Source organism: Nomascus leucogenys, chromosome 19 (assembly GCF_006542625.1).
Source record: "Nomascus leucogenys isolate Asia chromosome 19, Asia_NLE_v1, whole genome shotgun sequence".
Lineage (NCBI taxonomy): Eukaryota > Metazoa > Chordata > Mammalia > Primates > Hylobatidae > Nomascus > Nomascus leucogenys.
The window spans coordinates 63,686,274-63,706,005 of record NC_044399.1 but is presented as its reverse complement, the minus strand read 5'-3'; the positions used below and the strand labels follow the sequence as shown (position 1 = coordinate 63,706,005).

At 49.4% G+C, this 19,732-nt stretch overlaps 1 protein-coding gene across 2 annotated transcripts in view; it reads left to right on the top strand.

Annotated features, from left to right (window-relative positions):
• Positions 1–1,954: 1,954 nt before the first annotated feature.
• LOC100589938 (heparan sulfate glucosamine 3-O-sulfotransferase 3B1) overlaps positions 1,955–19,732 on the top strand; it is a 48,991-nt gene continuing 31,213 nt past the window's right edge. For both annotated transcript variants that reach the window (XR_001114437.2, XM_003262597.4), the window contains exon 1: positions 1,955–2,946. Coding sequence is in view for 1 of the 2 variants with exons in the window: in XM_003262597.4 (XP_003262645.1) it covers positions 2,393–2,946 (554 nt within the window). In the remaining variant the exon portion in view is untranslated. The remainder of the gene's footprint in view (positions 2,947–19,732) is intronic.

Genomic DNA, 19,732 nt, shown 5'->3' with positions numbered 1-19,732 from the left:
GATTAGATTATAAAATTAAGAGCGAATAAGTCACTTCGAAGAACAAACACAACGTCCCAGTGAGACAGGGAAAGAAAAGCTAGAAAGAAGTTATTGCTGAGAATATAAAAGCGGGAGGGAAATCCTCTGCCTAATTTATTTCTCCCTCAACAGTTTTGTAAGAAAATGTCTTGGGCTCATAGTAGTTGCAAAGAAATCTCCCGCAGCACAGCCGGGGCGCACGGGTCCGGTGCTGGCAGCTGTGCTGTCTGAATCCTCTCTGACCATTACCGCTGCTCAGGCACATTCTCAAACCAGGGGTGCTAACGTCAATCCGGCTTTCTCAGTTTGCTTCCGACAAGGGGAGACCGGACCCAGGGTGGGGCTGCGTAAACTCGGGGACACTTGGGAACATTTACTCGGGAAGTGAGAGGGGCCGGCTGCTAGTGGCTGGTCCTGGACAGCGTGGTCGAGGGACCAGGGCTCAGGTCGGTTCCGCTGCGCCCGCCGTCGCCGACAGTGAAGTAAGTACAGTGCGGGCGGCGGCTCCCGGTGAGTCACTTCGTGAGTGACACTCAGCCCCGGGGGTCGCGCTGGGGTCGGAGTCGGAAGGAATGTTCTGTCCCCGGAACCGCTTGCAGTCGGGAGTTGGAGGCCCTCTGGCCCCGCAGAGGCTGGGTTGCAGGCATCGAAAACTTCCTGAACACGACCAGTATGAACTTGATCTCGAGCTTCCGAACTCCAAACGCCTGGGCAAGAATTCAGCAAAGCACAGCACCGCTCACCCGCACTTCCACTAGCCAGCGGTTGCTGTTTCTTGGAAGACGCGTTTATCTGCCCCGGTCCCGGGTGGGTGGGTCATTTTGCCAAAGAAAATGTGGTTGGGGGTGACTTCGAGTAGCCTTACACTATTAAATAAGTGCGCCTCAGTGATGGATTTGTTCCAAATTGATGTCTGACTTTTAAAAAAGCGGTGGCGAATGACAATACGAAATAATCAGTGTCACAGGTTAGCAAATCAAACTGTCTCCCAAATTAAGGCAAATGTTGGTTTATATCTATTCAGGAAAAAGGGGGAGATGGAAAATTTTCTCAAACCTAACGTCTCCAACAAACTCATATCCAGATAAAACTTCCTACACATGACTCCCACGCACATGTTTCGACCAGGAAACTTTTGTTTACCAGACTCTCTTTCTGGTAATTTCTCCTGTCTCTTTTCCCCTCCCCAACCTACTTTCGGCAGTTTGGAAGGCTGGAGATTTTTGTTAAGGACACTTTACACTGATCTCAGTTAACCGGCAGGCCAAGCTAACCTGGCAAAGAATAAGAAGGAAAGACACACACACACACACACACACACACACACGACAGCAATTTCCAAATATCCTTTCTTCTTAAACTTCCTAATCCCGTGCCTGTCCCAGAAGGGTCTCCGAATGAGTCCCCGGCGTGGGTTGGGGGGGGGGGTTCGAGTGCCTAGTGCATCTCCGACCCTGCTCTCCCTCCTCCAACCGCCTCCCTACTCTGGAACACGTAAGCATCACGAAACCTCCTGCGAAACATCTGGATGGGGACTCGTGTCCCAACATCTGGGCAACTGCCGCCAAGGCTGGCTTCTAGGGAACGAGTGCGGAAATGCGTGCGGATGTGGGAGCGCACCACTCAGTAGGGTAGGACCTCTCCCAGCGCTAGGTCACTGCAGCATTCTTCCCACCATCTGCTCCTGTCACCAGCCCCTAACTCCGCCCCTCTGGGCCCGCCCCTTGTTCCGAAGCCAATAGCAACCCCTGACCGCCCTACACCGCCCAGAAGCCTTTCCACACCCCCTCGTCCTGGGAGCGGGTTGGCTGCTGAGCTCTCGGAGAAGCGCCTTTATTTGCATGGCGTTCGGGGGTTTTGGTAGGTAGAGCAGCCCGTCACTCTGGAAGGCCGGGACCGCCCACTCCACCTCGGTCCACAGCTCTCTTCCTGCGCAGTTCGCCTCCGCAGCCTCTGCGGGGAAGTGCCGGGGCTGCTCGAGGCTCAGTTCTTAGGACTGCAAGGAGGCAGCCCCGGCGTGCGGCGGTGCTCACAGTCTAGAGTGGCCAGGGCGCGAGAGTGCAACGTCCTCCTGGCCCCCAGCGCGTCGTTGCGCCCCAGGAGTAGACCCTCGCCCAGCAGTTACCGCCGTCCCGGCTTTCCGTTCCAGTTGCAGCTCCTGCCAGGCAACATGTCAAGAGCCGCCGCCGCTACAGCTGCCGCCGCCACCTGGGGAAGAGCAGCAGCAGCAGCGGCGGCCGCGGGCACACGGGAGCAATAAAACGAGCCACCCGGGCGTCCAGCGGGCCGGGGAACCCTCTCTGCGCTCACTGCCCGGCGGGACCCACGCCATGTGCTGAGCCATGCCCCTGGCCGCGCCCGCGGGCAGCGCATGGGGCAGCGCCTGAGTGGCGGCAGATCTTGCCTCGATGTCCCCGGCCGGCTCCTACCGCAGCCGCCGCCGCCCCCGCCGCCGGTGAGGAGGAAGCTCGCGCTGCTCTTCGCCATGCTCTGCGTCTGGCTCTATATGTTCCTGTACTCGTGCGCCGGCTCCTGCGCCGCCGCGCCGGGGCTGCTGCTCCTGGGCTCTGGGTCCCGCGCCGCACACGACCCGCCAGCCATGGCCACAGCTCCGGACGGGACGCCCCCCAGGCTGCCGTTCCGGGCGCCGCCAGCCACCCCACTGGCTGCAGGCAAGGAGATGGCCGAGGGCGCTGCGAGCCCGGAGGAGCAGAGTCCCGAGGTGCCGGACTCCCCAAGCCCCATCTCCAGCTTTTTCAGTGGGTCTGGGAGCAAGCAGCTGCCGCAGGCCATCATCATCGGCGTGAAGAAGGGCGGCACGCGGGCGCTGCTGGAGTTTCTGCGCGTGCACCCCGACGTGCGTGCCGTGGGGGCCGAGCCCCATTTCTTCGATCGCAGCTACGACAAGGGCCTCGCTTGGTACCGGTGAGTTTCCCTGCCAGGGACAGGGTCTCCATCGTCGATTCAGACCCTGAGCTAAGGGAGACATGGCTTATGATAGGGAAGTGGCAGGGTTACAGCTTCGGACCACCCGGGGTGGGGCAGGGAAACTACCGCAGATTGCGCAGCGCATCCTGTCCGCGTGCGGTGAGGGTTGCGCTCCGCTTGGTTCTCGTCACAACCCACAGAAAGTTCTCGCGGAGTACTGGTGCCCTTGAATTAATCAGGCGACCTCGCCGCAAAGAAGAAGGGCAGCGACTGAGACCGCCCTCAGCAAAGCGAGCCACCCTCTAACCATGGGGGTATCCGACTCGAATAGTATTTTATGACTCGTTTTAAATTTTTCCTCCCGGAGCCCGAGACGCTGGGAATGTTCAGAGCCCCTTTGGTCGGTCTCCTCCCTCAATGAACTTCTAGAGCAGCTTCTGCTTCCCAGATGGGGAGAGGGGGTGGGGGCCGCGGCGTCCCTCCGAGGCCGCAGAGTCTGTTAACTTTTTGTTACAGTCCGCATGGTTACCGAAACCCCAAGCGGGTCAGACCCGCCTCGCTCGCGAGCCGCCTGGGCTCGGGAGGGTGAGCTGGGCGGGTGGCCCAGCGCCTCCGACTGGCGGGCGGGCGGCGCGCGGAGCGTGGAGCTGTGCTGGTCCCTGTTGGGCAAAGGCGCGCACTGCAACCGGCTGGAGTGGCGCAAGGCTTTGAAGGCGTCCGGGCCCCCGGGCACCGCCGCCCGTTTCCGCCTCCCTGGCCTCGGTGCTGGGATGGGGAAAGCAAGGACACGTGTCTCCGCCGGGCTTTTACACGTCCGGGGCAAAGAATATTCGGGGCCCATTGATTGAGAAATGAGGGTTGCTTCGAGGTCGCGGCTTCCGGAAATTCTGTTCTCGAGTCGGGTTGCGGGTCAGGTTCCAAAAGGACAGCGGCCCCGGGGTCATAATCACTACCTCTGCCCACTGCTTTCCGCAGCTGCTGGTCTTCGGGGTGAGCTGTTGGGTTGCCCGAGCTTCGGGTAAGGCGCGAGTGGTCAGGAGGTCTAGATTTCGGCCTCCGATAACTATCTTCAACTAGGGGCCCAGGTACCGACCCCCACATTTTCGTTGGGGTCTCCACCCGTAACCCCACCCAGCACGACATTCAGACACCCCTCCAGGCCCAATTAGCTTCACAGAGGCTCAAGACTTGGGAAAACAAAAGAGGAGAAGATAAATGAACCCCTCTCCCTGTGCCCACCCCACTGTCGGGACCTGGGTGGGTTGGAGAATAAAAGAGGGCTGGCCCCGCGGATTAAAACCTCTCCCTTCCCAGCCTCGTCCTACCCCTTCCCCTTTGTCCTTAATGTTTTTTTATTATTGTCAGGAGTTGCCCAAGTCTCGAGGTTTAGCCAGCCGTGACAGTCACCCTTCCCACCGTTCCCGGGCTGTGACCCATTCTCGGGACACTGGTGGATAAGAATGGGGGCTCTGGAGTCCGGCGCCTGGATTCACGTCCTGGGTAGTCGCGTGAACCTCGGTGCTCTCATCCGTGCAGTGGGAATAATGCAGGTTCTGGGCAGGGATGGGAAGAGTGAATGCGCTGGTACGGTAAGGAGCCTCGCAGGCACGTGAGGGCCTCTCTAATTGTTAGCTATTGTCATCGATTGTATTGTTATGACTTCTACCACCACCACTCCCCCTCCTCCTGGGATGGTGATTCCAGGGCCAGGCGGCAGGCTATAACTAGCGCCCTTCCAGGTGGAACCCGCCAGAGCCCCGAGGCCGCCTAGGATTTTCTGAGATCAGACACACTTGGGGCCGGGTTGGGAGGAACTGGCAGGAAAAGGACTGAACCCTTAATGTCAGGCGGTTTTGAAGCACCTGGGGCAAGCTATGGAAATCCCCACAGGAAGGCTCACGCAGTCTCTTAGGCGGCTGCCCTCCACCTGCCACGTTCTTTTTGATTGACTCAAAAACGCTGAATGAAGAACGAAGTCGCGTGGAAACCCTCGCCGCGCGCCTGCTGCTGAGAGCGCAGCCCGGGAGGTTCGGGTGGAGACTTGCGCCCGGGGGCTGCGCCGCAAGCGGCCACGCACGGCGGGTGGACCTGGGGGGCCGCAAGGGCTTGGCTGGGCCGCGGGAGGCAGGAGGTTCTTCGTCCTCCGGAGCCATCTCCCTGAACTGACAAGCAGGACTCCCGGGTCCAGGAGGCACAGGGCCCGGGGCGGTGACCGGGTGGCCGGAGGAGCCCACCGTAAATGCCGCAACTGGCCCCAAACACTGCGTTCCTGGACTGCACCAGCAGCGCCTGGCGCGGCCGCAGAGTTGGTAGATATTTTCCAAGGGGGGAAAAAATCTTTTAAATGCTATCTGTTTGCTTTAGAAGAAAATTTTCTTACTTAAGAAAAATGAATGGATGTCTGGGCAAAGGTATGGACGTCACAATTATTTTGAAGGCGTCCTTTTTAACTTTAAACAGACCACGCCAGGAAGAGACCCCTGACCCAGAGCGCTTTACCTAAAATCTGGTACCCAGAGTGCACCCTTCGCCCTCGTTGGAGTTCTCTCCTCTCTGCCAAGCTTTGCTCCGTGCTAGAGGTGTGCTCCATTGTACCTCCGCTCTGTCCCTGCAGTCAGGCAACCAATTGGAGAAGAGTATAAATAGTAATTAACCAGGGAGAGTTGTAATTCAGAAACCTAGTTAAAACAAGTCTTCAAAAACTAGAGAATATGAGAGTGAGGAGACATTTTGAAGGCATTAAGAACAAAAAGCCATGGGCACGGATGGTTGAGTCTGAGGATCAGCATCGTAATCTGTTAGAGAACGAGGTCGTGGCTGTGTCTGTGAGTCGTTAATGGGTTTAATCGGTTGATACACAGCCTGCTAGTGGCCTAACCAGTAGCCCAGGGCCTGGCAGATTTGCATGACATCTCGGAATTTGATTGCTCTTCCTTCCACTTGGCAAAAGGAGACATCATCAGCCGGATCAGGAGGGGTCATGGTGAGGTGGAACCCACCGAGGTGGTGTACAGAGCTGACCCTGCCACTGGCCAGAGTGGGAGCCCTTCTACCTCCTTAACCCTGCAAAAATCAAACGTGCCAGTGCGCACTGTCCATCCACACTGGAACTCCAGTTGGTTTTAGTCTGCGATGATGACTCTTCTGGGTTGAAGAGTTGACTTTTCCAATTCATTATGCAACCCTCTTGAAGCAGGCCTCCCAAACTTAGCAGGCACCAATGAGGACCCCACAGAGAGGCTCATCAAGCAGGCTGGTGAAACTGGGTGTTACCTCCTGTTCCATGGGTACCCCGTAGTGTTTGGGAAACACGGGGCTGTGGTTCAGGAGAGTTTCACATATGCTAAGGTGGAGAAAGAACCTGCCCTTTACATTTAGGCTTGGGATGTTAATTTAAAGTTTGAATGACCAAAAATTAAATCTGTAACTTTTAAAGTTTCTCTTTGTGATTTTACTTAAGTGTTGGTAGATATTCTTAAATTGTAATGACCTCAGTTTGGGAATTAAGTTAGCCAAATATTGTGTAATTATTGTTTGTTATACAAAAATGTGCCTTAGACTGTACAGCGGCAGAAACTCCCTCTACCACCTCGGCCCCCCTTTCCATTCTGCGTTATACAAAATAAGCTGACACTTTAATGCTGTGGCCAACATTAAACAAAGTATATTATATGTGTGTGTGTGTGTGTGTGTGTGTGTGTGTGTGTGTGTGGCATAATAAATGGTGGTGGCTGATGCTTACCGAATGTTTTCCCTATGTTCCAGGCACTGTTTCAAGTTTTACAGGATTAGCAAATTTAATCCTCATTACAGTTCTGTGAAGTAGGTACTTTTACAGATGAGGAAACACAGGCACAGAGAGGTTAAGCAATTTGCCCAAGATCTCACAGCTGGGAAGTACCAAAGCTAATATACCAACCCAGGCAGTCCTGCTATTCTGGACCATTCTGGATCACGCTTCCTCACTTAAGTGATCGAAGCGGGATATTTATCATGTAACATGGGTCCAAAACTGAGTTTGCTTTAGAAGAGTTTGACAGCTTTCTGACATGCCTTTAGTGGTCTCAGCGCAGACTGCAGATTTTGTCATTCACTTGAAAAGAATATCAGACCCCAAACAGGCTAGTTACTACATCTAACATTGGTTAATAACTAGAGTGAGGATAATCACACCACTGTGTCAGTTTCATTTTTCTGCAAAGGACAGTTAGAATCAAGGGAGTCACTAAAAATGACAAAAAATCCCTCAAGCATCCGGACAGAGAAAACATTGCAAGTGTCCCTCTTGAGGAGATTTATCCTCGGCCATTTGTCCTTCTTAAGGCTGGGAGGATGTGAGGTTAAATGACATGTTTCAGAATTTCTTGGAATTAATTTATTCATAAAAAGAGTGCCCCCAAATCAAGTTCATAATTAACTTGTACTGATTAACCAGCAGACAATTACAGCTAACACTTTTAGCAGATTCATTTAGAATGAAAATAGAAAACCCTGTAACTTCAGAAATCTCTCTCTTGAAAGCTAATAGCTGAAAATAGCTATATTCCCTACATTTTAAATTTAACAAATGCTGAGAAAACAAAATTGCCTCCTATTTTTCTAGTCTACTTCAGAAAACCTGGTAGCAAAGAATGATAAGATCTGGTTGGGGATAATCCATTTTGAAGTAATTGCACTCTCTTAGTCCCAGAGTTTAAACCAAGTATGTAACTCACTTCCAAGATGCTGGGTGAAGATAAAAAAAAAAAAAAAAAAATCTACATTTGTATGCAACAATTTGAAATACAAACCATCAGGTTACAAAGCTCTCAAGATTTATTAGCAAGACAGTGGAGCATGTGTTGAACTCTGTTTTTAATTAGGCACCTAAATTAGACCATAAAATGGTTGATTAATCTTTTACAAGTTGAAGGGAAAATATAACATAAATTAACCTAATCATAAGTGTTTTCCCAGATGCTCTGAGTTAATAAAATAGTCAAAATTTAATAGCAACCCATTTGTTTTAGATAAATATGATGCTAAAATATATGAATTAGATTACACTTATTATCTTCCAAATGATATGTTATTATTGAACAGGTCTCTAAAAATTAGGTTGCAGTACATGTCTTAAAAATATTTATCAAAATAGAATACTACAATTAGGAATTACATGTTGGCTAAACTAGATTATGTTTTTTAATGGAACCTGATAATTGAATATTTACAATTTAGCATAGACTAGTATTTGTGAAAGATATTTTTCCAGCTAAAGTTGTATTGCTTGAAACTTTAAAATGATTTGTCACAGCTTCTGTGTTTCTAGTTTGATGTTTTAGTCTGAAAAAAAAAACTTTTTAATATTTTGAAAAGTCAATATGTCACATAACCTCATTCCACATATGGACGCTCATTTATCTTTTTGTTTATAATATGTTGTAGGAATAAGGTTTTCTGGTTATATGAAATGACTCCTTGAATCACTAAAATTATTTATAATTAAAAGCATACCAGGAATTTTTAAAAAGACAAACTCACCAGTCAGCTAGTTTTATGAATCAGGGAGGTGGCATTTATTTAAAGGTTCAGAACTGAAATACGTGACTCAGGCTGCTTGCCGACTGGATTCTATGTCAGTAGTTTTTTGAATACTTTATGTTCGCACTCTATGAACATGGAAATTAAGTTGATTGACAGAAACACAAAATGCCTACTCTAAAGGCAGGGCATAATGAGCATTTCTTTTGCTGTGAATAGAGTTAGTTTCCAAATAGGGCGCTACCTCTCTCATTTAACAGTCGATGATTTCAGACAGTAAGAGAAATTTCAATCCTAGGCTGTTGGGATAGTCAGGAATTCCAGCAAAATGAGTCCCCCAAGTATGTGGCATATTTTCAAGGGTAATGAAAACAATATGCTGCCTACCTCGAATGAAAACATTTACCATGACCGAAAAGAAATGAGATACTGATATCTTTGAAAACTAATTGTAAGTAGAGCATGAAACGTTTTATATATTTAAAACATTACCTTGTTGGAACTCTCGGGTTTCTCTCAAACTATGCCAAAATAAAACTAACATCAAATAAAACTGATGTTCGTGCATGCTGATTTTTATTTCTGATTTTTCTTGTCAAGAGATTTGGGGAAAAGTTTAGGACGTGAGAAGTAATTACCATCTTAATAAAATGATAATAAATAATTTTTATGGCAGCCAAGAGGCTATGTGTTAAAATACTGCTAATGCTAATAAAACCCACCACTAATTTTATTTGTACATAGATAAAAGTGGTATTAAGTTCCTTTATAAATTCTTTTAAATACAAATTTCACACACATTTCGGTAACTTGAAAAATATTAAAAATAACTTGTTTCTGGCTCATTCAGAAAATGTACTTCATTGTGTCATGGATGAAACATGTTTAAATAGCCAAGTTGTACTGCACAGGTTTTGCCTCCCAAAGATTGCTGTTTGTAAAAGTTATGAGTGCGTATCTTTAGATTTAGAGCTGGTTAAAGAGTACTGTCCGAGAGGAGTTTATATTTTCCGGACAGTAAAAAAAGTACACACACTATACATTGTTGGAATAAGGTATTTTTGTTCTAAATATGGCAAATGTGAAAAAATAAGACGGGCTTAACATCAAGTTGATTGTGTTTCAGCCCAGACCCTCTCGCCAAGGGATCACTATTTTAAACGCCATTGCCTAGAATGTGAACGATTTCATGTGTGTCCATGAAGCACCTTACACGTAGGATTCAGAATCCCTGTTTTTTCCCAAGTCTTTGCCCCAGCTACTTAATACTGTTACACTTGCTTAGAAACCCATAAAATGCTGAAAGATGGTTCTGGGCAATGTGAGGTTTGAGAAGCAAATGGAGAGTGAAAAAAACATTGGGAAGAGCAATGAGAATCTCACTCTTGATTTAATGAATGGAGCTGGGGGGAGAGCCGCCCCCCTTTTTCAGGTCTGCGGACGGAAGTGTCCAGCAGGGCCCCAGCTGCCCCCGACGTTGCCACGTGTCCGCTCCTTTCGGGAGCTAGGGGGGCGTTGGCTTGGAATCCCGTTCTGGAACGGTGGCCGGGGGCGCTGCCACGGGCAGGGAAAATGGCCCCGAGCCACCCGGCCTCGGGCATCAATCGACGCGGCCCTGGTGTCGCGCGGGATCGCCGCCTCTGGCCCGAGGGCCGCTGAGCCGGAGACAGATGGCGGAGCTTCCCAGTGCGGGGGCAGGGCTGGCAGCCGAGACTGGGGCCGCCTCCCCCGCCCCTCGGCTGGCGGGGTAGTTGGCCGTGGCCACGTGACCAGCCCCGCCGTCCGGCCTCACCTGTTGGGCTGAGCCTGGCCGAGCGGCCCTCACTAGAGGGGGGCGGTGCCGGCGGGACCCGTCTTCGCGCTGATTGAGTGGAGGGGCTGCGGAGAGACCAATGGTGTTCCGCCTGCGAGGAGAACCCCGCCCAGAGAGGCGGGCTGAGCGGGCGCGCCCCGCCCCCGCCGGTGCTGGCCTGGCTGTTCGCTGCTCAGCTTCGACTCGGTGCTGCCGATTTGGTCCTGAGCTGCCTTCGCTTTCCAAGTCGAGCCTATCAGCTGTTCTATTGTACTCTCTTCCTTTGGTTCCTCTCTCTTTGTCCTGTCTGCACCCTCCTGCACAAATTCTCCAGTTTTCTGGAGCGGAGATGTCTGTTCTCCGAATGTTCGGCTCCCGAGCCCTGCAGGGAGACGGCCTCGCCTTCTGCAGCCCTGGCTGGCAGGACCCGAGTGGGCCCGAGTGGATTCTTTACAGCCGGAGAGGACACTTCGGCTTTTTCGGACCTTATTTTGGGTCTGGGAAGCGGGAGGGGTTGCTGGCAAGAAAGTGAATTCAGTTGAGTGAATTTGCAACGAGCACGTTTCGTTTCTCCCTTTTCTCCGCCCCCTTTTCTCTTTGAGGGGAAGAAATGGATAATCCTCTTTCCACCCACTTCCATAATGGGTGCCTGTAAGGCGATTCCGCAGATTCAGTGGATAACAGAAAATACCTTCATTTCCATAATTTGGCCCATTAAATGACAGGACGAAGAGAAAGTGGGAAGGACTGGGATGGAGAGGAGGAAAAGGAAAAGCCCAGTAACTCTCAAGCTCCCTCCCCGATCACTGAATCTCACCTGGACTCAGACCGAGTGGCACGCCCACTCCCCAGCACCTTCCGCGCTGTTCACACACGCCAGGCTGGTCCTCCTAACCCTAAGTCCTGTGGACAGAGCCCTGTAGCCGCCCCTACCCAGAGCAGGAGAAGGAACGCTCTCCTGGACAGCCTCAGAGGGGAGAAGGGATCTCTCCTCGTGGGCACTGACAAGCCCACCCATTTCTGGTGCTGCCCAAGGTGGACTTAGCCCACAAACGCCCCAGCCCCAGCCTTTGCGGATAGGCTTCCTCCGTGGTGCCAATAACTCTTGTGGATTTGAAAGAGGCAACCTTTTTCCTCGCGTTTCTAAAGGCCTATGAAAAGGGCACATCGGGAAGTGCACATAAGACGTTGAACATTGTTACATGAGATGTTGAAGAAATACAATATTTCGTTCTTACTTCCATTAAAGTACAATCTCCCTGGGGAGAGACACACAAAGTACACAATTAGAGAGCAGTAATTCTCTTCCAGATCGTTCCTGGTGCCTTTTCCTAGCTAAGCAGCCTCTCCCTGCCCGTCCTGGCCTTGTGTACCGGAAACTCTCTTGGCTGGATCCAGCCCTTCCTCTTGATGTGCTGTCGGGCTGGTCCCTGGTGCCCTCTTCTCTGATTGTTCCAGTCTGCCTCCGGGCACTTAGCATATGCTAGTGCTGCCAGTTGACACAGATACACAAAGCAGTAAACATCCTGTTCCCACCGAAGATCCCCAAGTGTGTGGGTGGGTGGGTGTGGGAAGGGATGGGGTAAAGAGAGAAAGGCAGTGAAGTGATCATTACCTTATCATTGATTTAAAATACTTATTAATGGAGGAAGCCAAAGGTGACCATTTAAAATCCTTTTCTATAATCATTGAATAATACATTCGTATAAATCATGTTTACTTACTTTTTCATTCATCTGACAAGGATTTTTTTTTTTATTTTTTTATTTTTTTTTTTAAGACAGGGTCTTGCTCTGTCACCTAGGCTGGAGTGCAGTGGCACAACCTCTACCTCCCGGCCTCAAGCGATCCTCCCACCTCAGTCTCCGTGTGGCAGGGACTACAGGTGCACACCACCACCCCTGGCTAATTAAAAAAAAAAAATCGTAGAGATGAGATCTCACTATGTTAGCCCAGGCTGGCCTCAACCTCCTGGGCTCAAGCAGTTCGCCCTCCTCAACCTCCCAAAGTGCTGGAATTACAGGTGTGAACCACCACGCCAGACCCAGACGGTATTTTTAGAGCCGTTTTAGGTTCACAGCAAAATTTAATAAAGTACACAGATTTCCCAAATACCCATCAGTCCTACACATGCACAGCCTGCCACCGTCACCATCCTCTACCAGACTGGTACATTTGTTACAACTGAACCTCACTGTTGGTGATGTACATTGTATAGTGTTGGACAAACGTGTAATGACCTGTATCCCACATTATAATATCATTCAGGGTAGTTTTACCACCTCAAAAATCCTGTCGGTGCACTTGCTCTTATCTAGTGCTCTTATCAAGTACGAGGCAGCACTTAAAACACTGAGGAAGTACAGGAGCCATGAAGTTGTCCCTGAGAAGCCTGTTTCAGTTGGTGGACTGAAATCTACAGGCTCGAGGAGACCTGTAGGCAATTTAAGCCTGATTTTTTTTTTATTTTTGAAATCATTAGTCCTACTAAATTACTAGTAAATCTGAAAACCATTTAAGGAGGAAGCAGAAGCATGAGATAAGATAGTACGAATTTTAAAATGTGATTTTTGCATTTTACTTTTCCAGGAGCTTTCCAAAGAGAGCTAAGGAGGTAAGAAGGGGCCAGAAAGCGACTGTGTGATACAAAAAAAAAAGGAAAAAATATGTCTTAGCCTCCGTATGCAAGAACTTGCTGTGTGCAGGCGAGTGGGCCAGGCGCTTACTTAATCTTAACAGCTATGCTTCCTGTGTGATTTCCCTTATTTTCCAAGGGAGGAAACGGAAACTCACAGAGATTGCCTAAGGTCATACAGCTGTATCTGTAGGTGGCTCTACCTCTTGGACCTAAGGAAGAAGGGAACGACTCCCTGAGGGCCCTTCAAACTCCACAACTTGGAGGCTGTCTACCTGCCTGAAATTCAATGCCGTGTTCCTTCTGGACCAGTTTTAAGCCATCTCTTCTGTTGTTTCTTTCCTCCCAAAGATGTAGACTTTTCCACTTAAAAGCATTTCCAAGGTTCTATTTTTTCATCCTTTTTTCTGTCCCTATTCTCTTTCACTCCCCACACTTGTTCCTAGCCTGTTTCTGTTGCTCTGACGTCCATGTTGACGGTGGCAGTCTTCAACCACGCCATCTGTGTGCCAGCCCAGCACTTTCCTGCCATCTCTGTAGCCCTTGCCCCAACATCTGTGCATTTGACTCCCCTTCTCTGACCGAGGCCTGCTCCCATCCCCTCCTCTACCAGCTCATCCCTTTTCTCCCACCTGTCCTTTGTGCTGCCCCCCATAACCACGCCACTCAGATTCTCAGATCTTGGGATCGTATTGACACACCCCCACATTTTACACCCTGTGGCCCATTGCTTCTGAGCGGTATTGTCCAGCACCATGAGCGCCCCACCCACGGAGACACTGGGTTTTGTACTGTCCCCACCAGGTGTGCGTGAAAATGCCTTTTTTTTTTTTTTTCGGAGACGGAGTCTTGCTCTTTCACCCAGGCTGGAGTGCAATGGAGTGATCTCGGCTCACTGCAACCTCCGCCTCCTGGGTTCAAGCAATTCTCCTGCCTCAGCCTCCCGAGTAGCTGGGATTACAGGCACCCACCATCACACCCAGCTAATTATCGTGTGTGTATATATATGTGTGTGTGTGTGTGTGTGTATTTTTTTAGTAGAGACAGGGTTTCACCATGTTGGCCAGGCTGATCTCGAACTCCTGACCTTGTGATCCGCCCGGCTCGGCCTCTCAAAGTGCTGGGATTACAGCTGTGAGCCACTGCACTTGGCTAAAAATGTCTTATATAAAGCTGATCTGGCCCACCCCAACTTTATGCACCCCACTGAGAACTTGGCCCTTACTCTGCAGCTGCTAGCCCTGCTAGTCACCAGCCCTTACCTGTGCCAAGACGACTTGTATGCATCGTTTCTCTGCAGGACCTCCTCTTCCTTGAAGCACCACTTAATTTAGCTCTCCCTACACAAAAGGAGAAACCTCAGAGAGACGGCAGCCTGTATATGAACATCACTCTCTTAACTACTTCTCGACATGGCTTTATTTTATACCTTCCCCAATACTTCCCTCCATCATTTCTTTTCTTTTCTTTTTTCTTTTTTTTTGAGACGGAATTTCGCTCTTGTTGCCCAGGCTGGAATGCAGTGGTGTGATCTCGGCTCACTGCAACCTCCGCCTTCCAGGTTCAAGCGATTCTCCTGCCTCAGCCTCCCAAGTAGCTGGGATTACAGGCATGTGCCACCACACCCGGCTAATTTTGTATTTTTAGTAGAGGTGGGGTTTCACCATGTTGCCCAGGCTGGTCTCGAACTCCTGACCTCTGGTGATCCACTGGCCTTGGCCTCGGCCTCACAAAGTGCTGGGATTACAGGCATGAGCCACCGCGCCTGGCCCCCTCCATCATTTCTAAGGAGGTGCTGTGTTATCTCTTTTCAGTATTATTTGAAAGAAATCTCAGACATTATATTGTTTATAAATCTGTGGGGTTTGGGTTTCTTTTTTTTTTTTTTTTTTTTTTTTTTTTTTTTTTTTTTTTTTTGAGACGGAGTTTTGCTCTTGTTGCCCATGCTGGAGTGCAGTGGCACGATCTCAGCTCACCGCAACCTCCGCCTTCCAGGTTCAAGCGATTCTCCTTCCTCAGCCTCCCGAGTACCTGAGATTAAAGGCATGCGCCACCAGGCCTGGCTAATTTTGTATTATTAGTAGAGATGGGGTTTCTCCATGTTGGTCAGGCTGGTCTTGAACTCCTGACCTCAGGTGATCCACCCGCCCCAGCCTCCCAAAGTGCTGGGATTACAGGCATGAGCCACCCTGCCCGGCCTGGGTTTCTTATTTAAATTTTTATTTACATACTTATAGAAAAGTGTACAAATCAGAAGTGCACAGCCTGGCCATGTGCGGTGGCTCACGCTTGGAATCCCAGCACTTTGGGAGGCCAAGGCGGGCGGATCACGAGGTCAGGAGATCGAGACCACGGTGAAACCCCGTCTCTACTAAAAATACAAAAAATTAGCCGGGTGTGGTGGCAGGCGCCTGTAGTCCCAGCTCCTCGGAGAGGCTGAGGCAGGAGAATGGCGTGAACCCGGGAGGCGGAGCTTGCAGTGAGCCGAGATCGCGCCACTGCACTCCAGCCTGGGTGACAGAGCGAGACTCCGTATCAAAAAAAAAAAAAAAAGTGCACAGCCTGATGACTTTTCACAAGGCAAACATACAAGTATGTTGTTGGTAACAAGCGCCAAGATCAAGAAGTGGCAGTTCAAGAACCCCCAAAGCTACCTCTGTATCCCCTTCTGGTTACCGTCCCCATCCCAAGGACAACCACTATCTCACCTTCTACCACCACCGGTTAGTTTTGCCTGTGGTTGAACCTAATATAAATGAAGCCTAACAGTGAATATTCATGGGGTTTTAAAACATGCACATTTACTGCCTATATTGTTGACAGGTTGGGAGGTTTCACATACAAATCCAGATTTCCTGCTGCTTTTATAAAGGATGGGACAGTACCATGCCTGCCTTTCTCATGGCAACAAATGGCTGGACCTGGTGAGCCCCTGGGCTTGTGGATGGGGGAATCGTCTCTCCTTCCGACATTCCACCCTCCCTGCCCCTTCCTGTCTCACACTGGGCAGCTTTTCTCATTTGTTACCAGAGTGCGGAGCTTCAAACAGTTTTCCCACTTTTTTCAGGTATGTACGTTTCAGGATTAAATTTCCTCAATCCAGTTCATCACGGGCATGCTTGTTAGAGTTGGGCAGGAGCTTTTATCTATTTGACTTTTTCATTTTACACCTTTGTAGGGATCCCAGGAGAGGCTGTGTGGAGGTCTGCTTAGCTGGCTGCCAATTAAAATCAGAATCACCTTGATGAAATCATTTTCAGTGACATGCTTCTCCTATTTTTTACTTTTTTAGTTCCCTAACTGGCTTTTCTTTGATCGGATTCCCCAGTTGGCAAATCTTAGGGTCAGCCTTTTGCTGTGGATAGTCAGGTCACTCAGTCATTCTGATGTCAGCAGAATCCCCGATGTGTACCATAGAAATTGGACCCAGCAGTGTTTCCTAAACCAGTTCTCAGCCAACTCTGCTGTAGGACCACGTTTTCCCCCAATCCACTGTGGCTCAATATGTTGTCCTATTGCCTATGACAAGCACACAGAGCATGCCGTGTGCCTCCTGCCATACAGTTAGCAACACGCACACTAGCTAGTGAGTTTACTGATTATGGCTTTGGATGCTGTTGCAATGTCAAATTACTTATAATAGTTTTAAATGCTTCCTCTCAGGTTTTGCACGTATCTCCTCCAGGACAGTTTGTGGGTAGTCTTGCAGACCACACTTTGAGATGCACTATTCCACGTTTCTTTGAGTGAAAAGAAAGTTCTTCTGGGTGCGGTGGCTCATGCCTGTAATCCCAGCACTTTGGGAAGCCAAGGTGGGTGGATCACCTGAGGTCAGGAGTTTGAGACCAGCCTGACCAACGTGGTGAAACCCTGTTTCTGCTAAAAATACAAAAAATTAGCCAGGCATGGTGGCGGGTGCAGGAGAATCACTTGAACCCAGGAGGTGGAGGTTGTAGTGAGCTGAGATCGTGCCATTGCACTCCAGCCTGGGCAACAAGAGTGAGACTCCGTCTCAAAAAAAAAAAAAAAAAAAAAAAATTAATAGGTAGAGTGTAGAAAAAAAGAGTTCCATGTTAGCATATTAGAGTCCCTGAGAAATACAGTAGCTAAAAACAAAACAAAACAAATTTATAAATTAAAGTAAATAAATGTTTGTTTCACCTAGCATTTCCCCCATGGGTACAGAACCCTCCTTTCATTCCTACCTACCAGCTTCCTGAGGCATTTTGTCTATCCAGATGCCAACTTGGGCCATATTCGCCAAACGGGTTTCTGAGGTTTCTTGCAGTTCTAAGAGTCTGACCCTAATCCTGTGCTCCCTCTCTCTCTCCATCCACCTTTACCCTTTATAGGCTTCCCGTTCCTATAGCTTGAGTTATTCCTCTCCCACACATCTCCCACTGTGATGTCATCTCAAACCTAATATGTCTGCACCCTCCCCCTGGCCCCAGATGATTGCTGCAAAAAGAATAAAGAGCAAGAAGTGGAGTTGCAGTGAATCAAGGACCCTGGATAAAAAGTGGCTGAGGCTGAGGCCGAGGCCAGGGGAACAGACTTGCTGATTAGGATTTCAAGTCGGGTCTTGCTTTGCCTCCACTTGCTGTTATTCCATAAGCGGGCTAATTGCAGGTTCAGCTTTCCTCCAAGCAGCTTATGTCTGTTTTCAAAGGTAAGTGTTCTGTGTCGGTGGTGTTTATGGAGCAAGATGTTTGATGGTGTTGGAAAAGGTGAAGCTTTTTTCCACCCTGCCTGGCACTGTGGAGCTCTTGTGGTCTGAGTATGTTTTATGCTAGCACCGAGATGATTGCTCACCCTGGTTGTAATGTTGAGGTCTTCACTAAATAACATGAGTGCCACATGTAAACACTGGCAGCCTTGAGCTGCAAATGAAGCCAATAACTTTTTAAAAAATGCCTTTTCCCCTTTTTGTGTGGCCAAGGGGAACACTGAAAAGTGTTCTGCAGTTCACACAGCACCGGAAACAAAGGAAACTTTCAGATTAGGTGTCACTGGGGAAGGAGGGCGAGTGGAGCCTTTTAACAGAGAGAGATGGGGATTGATTTACCTGTTTGTATAAAACTAAAGTTACAGGAGTATCTGGATTTCTCCTGCAAGCACTCTAAGCTTGCCATAGTTATCTTATTATCTCCTGATACACTTACCGTAGGTTCTTCGTACTTGGGGAAATTCTAACATCTGCATGGATCGCCTGCTCACCTCTACCTGAGCCCTTGCTCAGGGGGAGGCGTTTGGCAAGGACATTTCACATGGTTTGTGGGTGAACAGTTTCACACCAGAGTGGGATCCTCTATTGCATGTACTCGAGTAACTTTTCATTCTTATCACACTTCCCTTCCTATAAAGTTACGTATCTTTTAAAGGGAAATTTAATACCCACCTTCGCTTTCTGTGCGGCCTTGTGAAAATCAGGCAATAACAAGGACAGCCTTATTGCCAATGTATGACCAGAGCATCTAGATGGCACTACTAGTAGAATGTCGTCTTGTGTATCATTCATTCATTCATTCATTCATGATTTTCTCTACCAGACAGTTTTGGAACTCCTGGAATGGGTCAAGTGGTAGGCAGGCATTTGGGAAAACAAGGTTTTAAGCCATTGTCCAAATCCTCAAGGAACTCACCATCTTGGTCGAGGGGCCATGGTGAGAGGTGTATAGAACAAAGTAGGAAATGCTGTAGGAGCAGAGAAAGAGAAAGAGGCCCAAAGGAAAAGCCACCATCCGGCTGGGCTCTGGAGCATGGATAGGAGCTTGCTGGCTGGTTGTCCTGGAAACTGATCAGAATATTCAGGGCTGGGAAGCTCTGTGTGAAAAAGGCCCAGAGAAGCACAGAAGAGCACTGCAGCTTGGGCAAAACAGTGAGAGTGCCTGGGACTGGAGGAGAGAGGAGCCAGGAGGCTGGCTCAGAGGTGGAGAGGCTGGAATGGCAGATAAAAGAGAGGGCTTTTATCCTACAGACAAGGGAGTTTTTCAGGCCAGCAGAGCTCGTATACCAGAGACATTCACAAGCTTTATATGAGCTGCGAATTCAAATTCTTTTCATGTATTTTCAAGGAAAATTTAAAAATTTGTCATTTCAAGACAGAGAACAAGAAAACACACCGATGGTTTTCTAAGATGAACCACATTTAGCCCTGCTGGGTGATTCGAGTAAGGCTCCCAAAGGAACAAGTAGCAGTTCCCGATGGTGTTTGCAAATATGGCTGGGACATGCTTCCTCATCCCCACTCATTGCCCCTGCAGAATCCACACACCCGTCTCCCTGCTGCCTCCTTGGGTAGCTTGGATGACTGTCCTAAGCACCTTCATTCTGTGGTTTGAAGTATGGAGGGAAAGAGAGCCATTCTTCTCCAATTCCCCGCTCAGCTCCCCAGGCCAGCTTCTCCAGCCCGATGGTGTGGAGAGGCAGGTGATCTGCAGGCTGGGCCTTGCCACCTCTCCTCTCCCTTCACCAGTCCTGCTGAGAGAGGATCCCCATCATTCTTCCGGGAGAGGCATGTCAGCAGGCACAGCAGGAGAGGGGATGGGGGAATGCCACGTGTCCACGGCTCTCTGGCTCAACCAGGCAGGGCCGGGGCGAATCTTCTCCCTCTGTCTCAGACTTGCGAGCACGCTTGGCTCCTGCTTGCCAGTACTCCCAGTGTGATTTAGTCCTGGGCCCGTCACTCACTGTGGAGGAACTCAGTTAAGTTTGGGAACCTTACATGTTAGCATATAAAAGTGATTGCAGTTATTGATAAGGTCTAGCTCAGAGTTGGGTTGCCCTGATCAGATCCTATTTCTGTTTAGAGGAGACAGAGAAGAGAGGCTGAGAGG